The following is a 10,743-nucleotide window of genomic DNA, read 5'->3' as shown; positions in this document are numbered from 1 at the left end:
ATTCCTCCGGTCCTACCACCTAAACAGGCCTAGTGTACACAACAGGTGCTCAATGAATGCTTATCAAAGACTGGAATGAATTCAAGGAGAGCAAACACCCACCAGCCAGGACCCCAGCACTGCCCTGGGGGCGTTGGTAGAGTCTGTTTTAGAGGCTTGGGTGGGGCTGAGGAGACTGGAAAGGACAGGGAACTGTGACCTCTTTGAGCCCTGACTGGATAACAGCAGGTGTGGCTGTCGCCCTGGAGACGGCCCTGGCAGGAGCCAGGAGCAGGGTTTGGTAGAGCAGGCCACCCCCACGGCAGCCGGGGCGGGACCTGGGAAAACAGCTACTCCCAGGTGGCTCTGCGCCCTTGTCCGAACCCAGTGGGAGCTGAGGCCAGAAAGCCTGCAGGGGGACACAGGTGTGTGCAGTGTGGCCACCATCCTCCTTGGAGCCAGCCACAGCACGCAGCGGGAGAGCAGGCTGGGCCCCTGACCTTCTCCCAGCCGTGGACCCTACTGGGTTTGAGGGCCTGGCTCAGAGCTCCTCCTGGCCCTCTGAGGCTTGGTAACATCAGGATCTACAGACTCGCCATTCGATCTCCTTGGGGTCTGGTGGGCAGCCCCACGGAGACAGCAGTAGGGGGTGGGTGCATACCTGGGCATTTGGCCAGGTGCCAGGAGGGGGAAACAGAAACCTGTTCCTGTTTGTCTACAGTTGGTGACGTCAGCCGGTGACATCGGGGCCCTGCAGGTGGATGAGAAGTTCAAATAGCTCAAGGGGTGGCGGGGGAGTGAAAGGAGTCAGCAGTGGGGTCTGCGCCAGGAGCGCTGATGCTGAACTCTGGAAGGCCGCTGAAAGGGCCCGGGGAGGACAAGTCTTACGCAGCTGTCGGAGGCTGTGACCCCAGCGCTGCGCTCAAGGTGGATTCGGCTGCAGCTGGGCTGCCCCTGCTTGTGTTGGGGAGGAGATGCCTACGCCGGGCGTGCGGGGTGCGGAAAAGCCGCAGGTGCAGGGCCGCGTCCTCTGCAGGCGCTCCTTTCAGTAAGGCTGAGGCCCTTCCCTTTCTTAGCTAGGGAGGACCCGGTTCCAGTCGTCCAGTCCCCTAGCGGCGCTGCTCCTCCTCGCCTGTTTCCAGCCTCTTCCCGCTAGGTCGCCCTCCACGCAGGGATCTCCGAACAAATGTCCAGGCGGATCACCCCACTCAGACAGTCCTGGCTCCCGGGGCCTGGGAAAGCCGGGGAAGCCAGGAGCAGGCGGTCGCCTGTGCCCTGCCGCGTCTCTTGAGACAGACAGGAGGGGACGGAGGAGCGTGGTCTCCATAGCCCCGCGCACCGCCCCGCGGGGCCTGCCGTAGGCTCATTCTGCCCTCTTGCAGGGCTGGGCTCCCCTGCCTGCCCCAGCTCCCCCTTGCAGCCCCGGCCTCCCCTGCTTTCCCGAGACCCCATTACTCTGAGATGTCCCTGACCCCCGACTTCCCTTTGCCTCAGGTGTCCACAGGTGTCTGTCCCAGGCCAGACTGGACAGAGTCAGAGAGGCTCCGGCGCTTCGGGCCTTAGGGTGCCCGCAGCGCGCTGGCCCTGCCCTGGGCGCGTGCTTCTTAGTGGAAAGGCCCACATGCAAACGGCGGTGGCAAATGGGACGACCGCAGCGGGGACACCAAGACCGAGCCACACCGGGAGACCAGGGCCCCGGGGCAGCGTGTGGGCACGGATGGCAACTGTGCAGGACGCACGGTGACCAGGAGCAAAGACGGGAGGAACATAGGCAGGGCGTGCTGCCAGCCAGGGGCAGCATTCCCCAGGGTGCTGGACTAAGCGGGGACCTGCTGAGACGGGGGCACGGGAGCACAGGACTGGGGAGTAGGAGGAACTGGCTTTCCTCAGCAGTGCCCTCAGGCCGCGCCCCGCCCACAGGTCCCGCCCCCGCACTCAGGCCACGCCCTTCGTAGGAGGCCCTGCCCTCTCCACCGAAGCCCCGCTGAGGCCCCACGCACTCACTCTTCGCAAACGCAGTTCTTCGGCCTTCGCTGATAGAGAATTGGCAGACTGCGGAGGGCAGACAGCCTCAAATCCTGGGCTGCCGGGAGGCAATAAGAGCAGAAGATGAAGGGCTTGGAGCCAGGGATGAGCCTGAGGTCTTAGGGGAGGATAGAGAACCAGAGAATGAAAGCCGAGCAGGCTCCTTTAGCTTCTTGGAGAGAAGTGGGTTGAGATTAGGATGGAGCTGGCGGGGGCCTTTCTTCTTTAGGTGCAGGGGTTTGCCCAGGAGACCAGGGCTAGGGGTCTAAAAGAGCCAACGCCCAGCAGGCTGCCCTGAGTGCCACGGGGTCAGTCAGGCCCCTGGAAGGAATGATCCCGCTATGGCCAAGGTAGGACAATCTGCTGCTTCTTCTCCCTCCCGGGAAAGGACAGGGATGCCCAGAAAGAAAGGACAGGGCCACAGTGAGGCCTCAGCCATGTTCACTGGGACAGTACTGTGCAAAGCCCTGGATGAGCGCAGGTCCCACCCACAGCTTATGGCCTCCAGGCCTCCTTGTTCTGCCTTACTTCAGTGTGCCCTGGCCCGCCCTGATCATGGTGACCACGCAGGGCCCACGCTTAACCCCAGGGAGAACTCTGTCCTGACCACTGGCCACACGCCTCCCATATCCCCACGGCCACTGCCCTGGGTCCCACCCCAATGACTATCTCTCCTCCAGGCCCTTCCAGGCCACCCTTCAGCTGTCCTTGAGTGATGTCCCTGGGGCAGAGTTTACGAGAGGGGTCAATGGATCAATGACCCACAAAGTCCTTTCCTTGTGTCGCCTCCCAGCTCCCTTTACTCACTGCCAACTTTTCCTCTCAGTTATGACGAAGATGAACAGAGAGGCTCTGAGAGGCTGTCCAGCGGATGAACACATTTAACTGCGGGCGAGCAGCACTTCCTAGCCTATTTGAACCCAGACCTTTTCCCATCTAACACATTGTGAGGAACACTAACTAAAGTCCAGAGCCCACCATTTATTCCTTCAGCACTTGAGTGCCTCCTTGGGCCTTTCTTGGTCTCCAGTCCGATGACTCACTCCTGCTGGGCATTGCTCCTTCATTACCCGCTCCCTACCTCTTGCCAGGGACTCCAAAGATTAGCCCTTGGGACAGTGCTGGGCCTCCTTGGCTGTGTGTATCCCTCCCCACTCCCACCCTTCCACATAGCATTTCTATCAATAGCCATCAAGAGATACTGGTGAAGCCACTTTTTCTGCTCCTCCCACTTGCTCTGAGAAGTACCCCAGGAGGCCAGGGAGAACACGCAGTGGGGGTTTCCTTCTTGGGAACTCCCAGGATTATTGCAACCACGTGTACACTCTGCCAGAGGTGGCTGAATGTGGTCGCCCCTGATCCAGTCTGGGGGCACCTTAGAAGCAGGAATTTAATGGAGTAGGGAGTTCAGCCCTGAGATAGGACCACTCATCTGAGGAATGAATGAGGCTGGAGGAAGGTCAGCAGAGCCCCCAGCATTGAGAGCTGGCACAGCGTCCTCCGTGAGAAACAGAGACAGGAAGGAAAGAAAAGACTGAAATAAATGCATCCAGGGAGGAGAGAGGAGTGACTGAGGACTCTTGATGTGTTCTTCAGACATTTTTGGAACGTATAGGAAAGCATGTAGAACAATTCAGCTTGAGCCTCACCAGGTCTTCCCATGGTGCAGGCTCCACATGCTCTGCCCTGGCCAGGTCTGCAGGGTAATGGCTGCTCTGAGAAGGGTAAGTGCAGTGGGAGGACCCTGGAGTGGGCAGCTAGGACAAGATGGCAGGTTCTCATAGCAGGCTGATCCCTAGGCTGACAGGGGCCACGGGGGAGACACCATGGGAGGCACCGTGGAAACAGGTGCCAACTACAGGGTGGGGTGACAAAGGTGAAGGAGGAGAGGGCAAGGTAGGTGGGATGTTTGCTGTCACCCATGCCTTCCCCTATGCTCCCCACTATAAGCACTAGTTGCAGGGCCCAGCTTGTCCCAAACCATAGCTGTTGGTGCCTCCCCTTTCCTGGGTGGAACCTTCTGAAAATGAGGGTGCGAGGGTGAGGGGTGGTACTCATGGGCAAAGGTGTGAGAAGGCCAAGCTCAGGCATGGATGCAACCAGCCAGCATGAGCCCCCCATGCCCATGCCGGGCTCCTTGATGTGCAGACCTCCCCATACCCTACCCACACAAGTTGGCCCTAAATCCTGAAGAAAGGTCAGTACTCAGCAAAAAATAAGGCAAGTGAAATCAGGCCACTGGACTCAGCACTTTCTTGGGTCTTTAAAACTTTGGTCACCCTCGATCATGGGAAACCATACACCATATTCAGGCACCATGCTGGCAACTCTACTCCCAGGGTACGGGCTTCAGAACCAAGTCAGATGGGAACCCATTCCCAGCTTCTGGATTCTCCTTGCTCAACTGGAAGAAACAGCAGGGCTTACTGTTTCTTTTGCTTTGCTTGGCAGGGGAAGACCTCACTTGTTTCAGAGGCTTCGGAGACCATGGCCTGCCACATGTAATCCGCACTCTGAGAGCCACAAGTGTCATTCACTCTCACCATCACCTGTGGGGATGTGACCCAAGGTCCGGCTTCAGAGACAGCTGCTCTTGTCTGCAGGTGCAGCATCCGCCTGATGTCACTGGAGCTGGGGAAAGACCCTCTCCTGGACAGCCAGGGATGAGGGCAGTGGCCATCCAGCAGAGCCACCTGCCGCAGCCCGACAGATTGATTATAAGGAAGGTGGAAACAGTCTGTTCCTGGTCTTGTCCTACCAGGGGAGGAGGATTGAGAAATGTGTCTGGCATTGGTGCTGCAGGAGAATGCATAAGTAGCCAATTCACTTACTGGAAAAGAAATGACCTAATCTGCCAAGCGGCCTGCATCTTAATGGGCAGACCATGCGGCAGAGTGGGAGGGCCAGCCAGGGGCCTGGTGCATGCCCTGGGTGGGGTCCAGGAGATGGAAGGCCCTTGCACCTTCAGCCTCACACCCTGTCTGGCAGGAGCAGAGCCCCCTTTGAAAGCAGCAGTGGTTCTGAAAGTGCCACTCTTCAAGCCAAGAGCCCCTCCTGCCAGAGTCAAATGCACCCAAGGAGCGAGATTTAAAGTGAGCTCAGTGAGGGGGTCCCAGACAGGAAAGAGCCAGGAAAGCTTCCACGACAATGAAGCCCACTGTGTTTTTCAGAGAATGCCCATCTTTCTTTTTTCTTTATTATGTCAGTAATATACAATTGCCACAAATAAATAAGCAAAAAGGAGAAATAATAGACTCCTAGTAGCCCCACACACAGATGTGGTGTTTGGGTGGGTGTCGCAACCCAGCATTGGGATCTCATTGCATGGGAATCACCTAAGGCTGTGCTGGGCTGCATTTCTGTGTTTCTGACAAGCTCCCAGTGATGCAGATGCAGCTGGTCCAGGGACCACACCTTGAGTAGCACCCTAACAGATGTTTTAAAATGTATAGCATATACATTTTTGTTCTAAAATGTTTCCAGTAAGTATATACTATTTTATATAGTATATGACTATATACTATATATATGACTATGACTCAATTTGGTAACTTATTTTGATTCTTTTCCCACACCCAAAATATACTTCAATAATACAATTTTTAGTGGCTCCTCAGCATTCCATTGTATCTAAGTTCCAGAACTTAGTTAACCAATCTCCTGTTATTGGACATAGGTTGTTTTCAACTGTTTTTCTATTATAAATAGCCCTTGCAAAATCAACCTTCCAGCTAAATCTTACATACATCCTTAATTGTTTCTTTAGAATTTCAGTAAGTAAAACTAAAGCCATCGTATAATTGTAGAACTTTCTGTATAGATTACGAAACTGTCCTCTGAAAAGGTTTACCAACTAACACAGCCACGTGCAGTGTCCCGGTCACACTCGTGTTAAACGTTCCTGCAGGTAAGTAAAATGGAGTGACATTGCTCCATCAGAGAAGTCATACTTTCCCTGATGAAAAGCCTTGCTTCTCGCTCACTTATGACACATTTATCCACAACCTGCTGTGCCGTTTGGTATCCTGATATGCGCTCGAGGGGCATGAAGATACCCAAAAGAGTCCAGGAAAGAACAGAGGCCTGATACAAACCAACCAAGCTCCCAAATTTTCTCCAAAGATGCTTGGCTCTCTAAAGAGTTGCTCTCTGGGAAAGGCCTTCTGGGAGCCTCTATCTGTTGCCTTTCACTTGCCAGTGAGGCACCTGAAGGCAAGCAGCGTGGTGAGGTGCAGGTCTTGGATCTCTAGGACACCAGCCCAGATGTTTACCCTCCCATCCTCTCCCCTTTCCCTGACACATGGTCAGTGCCCTTCACAGGCAGCACTCGGCTCCTCTGTTGCTCCAGACATATATTGGCAAATCCCAGAGTCCCAGGCTGTCCTGGGACGGGAAAGGCAGCTGTCCAGGGGGCCAAGAAAGGAGGCCCTACAAGGTAAGAGGGGGGCAGCACAGGGCGAGCTGCAGTAGCTGACCCATGGCATCTGCTCAAGAGGACCCACAGCTATGTGTGTTGCTGGTCCCCAGGTCCTGAGGATCTGAAAGGTGCCTGCATGGAATGACCTGAGTCCGACTGCGCTGGCTTCTGGTGCCACCAGCCCTCCTGAGTCCCCAACAGGATGCTTGAACCAAGGGGGATGCTGACAGTCACCCTGGAAGATGGACTCTCCAGGGCCTGTAAGGACCATGGATGTCCTGCTGGAGGAGGCAGTAAAGCAGTTGGCAGCCACAAATCCAGACCAGGGCTGCAGAGGACAGTCACAATGGCAGACCTAGGAGGCAGGCTTAGGATTGCTCAGGAGACCTGTGCCTGACAAGGAGGGGTGGGAGAGGCAGCAGTCATGGGACATTTTCCCTTGGGCATTTATTATAGGAAACAGAAAAGGCAAGTTTTAGGGCAGACACAAAGAGAATAATCCAGGATCCTGAATTTGAAGTGTCTTTGGGCAGGCTGGTAGAGATGTTTGGGAGGAACTTGGACAAATGGGTCTAGAAAAATGGAAATGAATTAGCAAATTGGGAGTTTTAAGAAAGTTAACCTCTCTGAGTCCCAACATCCTCCTCCGTAAAACAGGGACCAGAGAGAAGACTGGTTGGGAGGCCTTAGTGTCTGAGGGCCTGAGGCAGCAGGGAGGGCAGATGCCCAGAACAGCAGCATGGGGGAGGGCTCAGCAGCAGCCCTGACAGTGTTTCAGGTGTTCCCTAGGCAGGTGGGATGGGCTGGGGAGGAGAGGTTGCCAAGAGGAAGATGTGGGAAAAAAGTAGACACAAAGCAAGGAGCTGTCGCTGGAGCTGAAGGAGGAACACCTCCCCAAGAGACACGCATCCCGGTTGCAAACGCAGTTTCCCTCTGACCCACAATTCCATCTCCAGGAATCTGTGCTTCAGAACCACTTACACAAATGCTTGAATATGCTTTAAAAATATTCTGATTTTCTGTAAAAGAGAAAAGTTGGAGACAGCCCCAGTGCTTAAAAGAAGCACTTGGCATACAGTAGCACTTCATAAATCATGTGTCTAATGAATGAATGAGCTCAATCTCACTAATAGAGCTGTTAATCAATTCCAGGGGGAGCTCTGCTGCCATAAGAAAGTGAAGTAGACTCAGATTCAGAGGTGGCCATGAGGTGCTGTCATGTGAAGAAAGACACCACCCTCTGCTTCAGTGAGCAGGAGCTCCTTTCTGAGAATAGCTATGTGTGCCTATGCATACCTATTACACAGGCCTATGTGCAAGAGATTTGCTGAGAAAAGTGCTCTCAGGGGAAGCCTGGAGTGGCAGGGGAGAAGCCAGGCAAGGGATCCAGTGGAAGCCTCGCCTGGTCCCAGGGGAGCTCTGGAGTGTGAAAGGTACCACAGAAGGGCCCCACCTCCAAGCAAGGGGGCTGGGATTTTGTACCTGTATTACTTAGTGACTGACTGGGGGCTGCCCTGTGGGTTGGGCACCACTTCCAGACATTTCTGGATGAGAGAGATCGCTTCTGCCCTGGGTGAGTCTCCAGAGTAGGGTGCAGCTGGGAAGGATGCACCAGCCAGATGAAGAAAATCTGCACAGCACCAACAGAATCTACTGCAGAAGTACAGAGGTGTGTGTGAACATGTGTGTAAGGAAGTGTGTGTGTGTGTCTTTGCAGATGCACACAAAACAGTCTGGAAGCACATATCCCAAGCTGTCCATAAAGAGTGGTCACCTCTGAAAAAGACCTTGGTGTTGGAGGCAGGCAATGAAAGCACATTTTATATTTTACTTAATATATTTATGTGTTAATTGCATTTTCTTGCAAGCAGTCTGTATGACATTTGTAGTAAAAAATAAACAAGATAGGCTGGCCAGTAGAGTTAAAAGCTGCAGCAGGGTTGAGCCACCTAAAATGGAAAAGCCCTGCGGGGTTTGTCAGGAGCTGTTGGACCGCAGGGTGGTTGAGGGTCTCAGGGTGCAGAAACATCAGGAAGCACTAGAAACACAGCTGGAGTCAGGTGAAGGGGGTCAGAGAGTAGGGGGGTGACCCAGGGAAGGGAGGATGGAGAGGACTAGGGGACCCTTGGCCGGGTCACTTCCTGGGTCTGAAGAATCCCCATCATACCACACTCCCAGCACTCACCTGGAAACAAAGGATTTTTCCTTTCTCTTGAAATCAATTAGCAAATTGAGAGTCTTAAGAAAGTTATGCCAAAGGCTGGGTGTTCCTTCCCAGAAGATAAATTGTGCATCTTGTCATGAGGGAAGGGAACGGGCACTTGTCAGGAATTATTCTTGTTGTTGCTTGAGGTTTCTATCAGGAAACAGACCCTGGGCACTTGGCCCAGTCAGAGGTGGGCCGGTGGGGAGGGGGTGTGGTGTGCAGCAGCCCCACAGAGACTGGCCTGTATGGACACCCAGAACAATCTGAATGAATCTCAAATGCACTGTGCTTGTGAGAGTAGTGGTCTCCAAAGTATATACTGGATGATTCTATTAGCATGGAATTGCCTAAAACACAAAACTGCAGTAGGGGAGAACAGAATGCAAGGGAGATCAGTGGGGGATGGGGCTGGGACAGGGGGAGGGTGTCAACAGCACATGAGATTTTCTTGTTTGGGGGATTTCTTTTTAGATCATAGAACAGCTGTGTACCGCGATGATGGCAGTAGTCACATGAACATATATATATTATAATTCATGGACTTTACCCTAGTAAAAAATGTCAATTTTACTGTATAATTATTTAAAAATGAATACATTTAGTCATTTAAAGAAAAATAAACTGAAAGAAAGCATAAATAAAGCATTAACAAAGAAAATATAAATTAGTGATTATGGGAAAAAACACAGCACAATTGAGAAATAAATACAAAAGTTCATGGTTGGGGGATGGGGTGGAGTGGAATGTGTAAACCACTAAATAATGTAAAATAGCTTTTTAAACACCACAAAGAACAAACAATGAGGGAGAAATAACCAGAAACAAAAGTTATTTACTTTTTCGAGAAAAAAGAAACAGAAAATTAATAAAATCATAAACATTAACTTGGTCCATATTATTCAGATATATTTGAAAACATTTAAGAAATGGATAATTTCCTAGAAAAATATAACTTATCACAACGAACTCCATAAAAGTTAGGAAGTTTAAATAGAGTGATTTGTGAGAAGAAATGGATAAGGTTGTTGTTCTGGGTTGAATTGTATGCCCCCGAACTCCTGTGTTGAAGTCCTAAGCCCCAGTCCCTCAGATTGTGACCTCATTTGGAAACAGGGTCATTGCAGATGTTAGTTAAGTTAGAATGAGGTCACATTGGAGCCGGGTGGGCTGTCATTCAACACAGCTGGTGTCCTTTTAAAAAAGGCGAAGTCTGGACACAGACCCAGGCACACAGGTAAGATGCCACGTGCTGACTGGAGTGATGCTGCCACACACCAAGGAACCACCAGAAGTGGAGGGAGGCCTGGACAGATCCTTCCGCAGAGCACAGCCCTGCTGACATCTTGATCTCAACTTCCGGCCTTCAGAACTGTGAGACAATAAATTTCTGTTGTTTAAGCCATTTAGTTTGTGATATTTTGTTATGGCAACCCCAGCAGACTAATATAGTTGTCAATAAGCTATTCTCTAGAATAGCCTTTGATAATGTTATAAGGGACTTTACGTAGTCTTTAATAAATAACAGGCATTTTCAGTGTTTTTTAAACTGCTACAAAACATTGAAAAATGAAAAAAACTTCCAAATGTTTTCTATGACGTAAATGTAACATTGAAATTTGGCAGGGAGTATAGTCACAAAAAAGGAAGCTACACACCAATTTTACTTATTAATTCCAATTTAAAAATCTTAAATAAAATATTAGGAAACAGAATATAACAATGCCTTAGAATAAGAATATATTCGTTATGAATATGCAGAATTTATTCCAGTAATAAGAGGATGACTGAATATCAGGAAATTAATATAATTCACAAAATCTTTGGTTCTAAAGAGATAAATCATATTATCAGTTCCATAGACCATGGAAAATTTAAATCTAGTCTGATTTTAATATTTTAAACCAATAATAGGTTAATACTTCATAACATTATCAATATAAATCTATTCCAGCCCCGAAATTCACGTCATTAGAAGGATTCCTGAGAGTGTCAGAAACAAAACAAGAATGTCTCCTGTAACCATTGTTATTTGACATTGCATGACAAGAGAAACAGCAGGAATGAGGAGCTAGCCTATTTTCAGATCACATGATTACATGCCTGAAAAATCCAACAT

At 51.0% G+C, this 10,743-nt stretch overlaps 1 protein-coding gene across 1 annotated transcript; it reads left to right on the top strand.

Annotated features, from left to right (window-relative positions):
- The first annotated feature begins 287 nt into the window (after positions 1 to 287).
- LOC129393195 (uncharacterized) lies at positions 288 to 5,269 on the top strand. The gene is made up of 3 exons (XM_055092659.1): positions 288 to 2,354; positions 2,831 to 3,728; positions 4,456 to 5,269. Exons 2-3 carry the CDS (start codon positions 3,665 to 3,667, stop codon positions 5,211 to 5,213), a joined length of 822 nt encoding a protein of 273 aa, XP_054948634.1. The 5' UTR covers positions 288 to 2,354; positions 2,831 to 3,664; the 3' UTR covers positions 5,214 to 5,269.
- Positions 5,270 to 10,743: the final 5,474 nt, after the last annotated feature.

The sequence above is a fragment of the Pan paniscus genome, chromosome 8, assembly GCF_029289425.2.
Source record: "Pan paniscus chromosome 8, NHGRI_mPanPan1-v2.0_pri, whole genome shotgun sequence".
Classification (NCBI taxonomy): domain Eukaryota; kingdom Metazoa; phylum Chordata; class Mammalia; order Primates; family Hominidae; genus Pan; species Pan paniscus.
This window is presented reverse-complemented; position numbering and strand designations above follow the sequence as displayed.

Bases quoted from the DNA above. Each gene is read 5' to 3' on its own strand.
- LOC129393195 (XM_055092659.1), top strand. From the start codon at position 3,665: ATGGTGCAGGCTCCACATGCTCTGCCCTGGCCAGGTCTGCAGGGTAAT. The intron at 3,729-4,455 runs GTAAGTGCAGTG...TTTGCTTGGCAG, and splicing joins TAATGGCTGCTCTGAGAAGG to GGGAAGACCTCACTTGTTTC.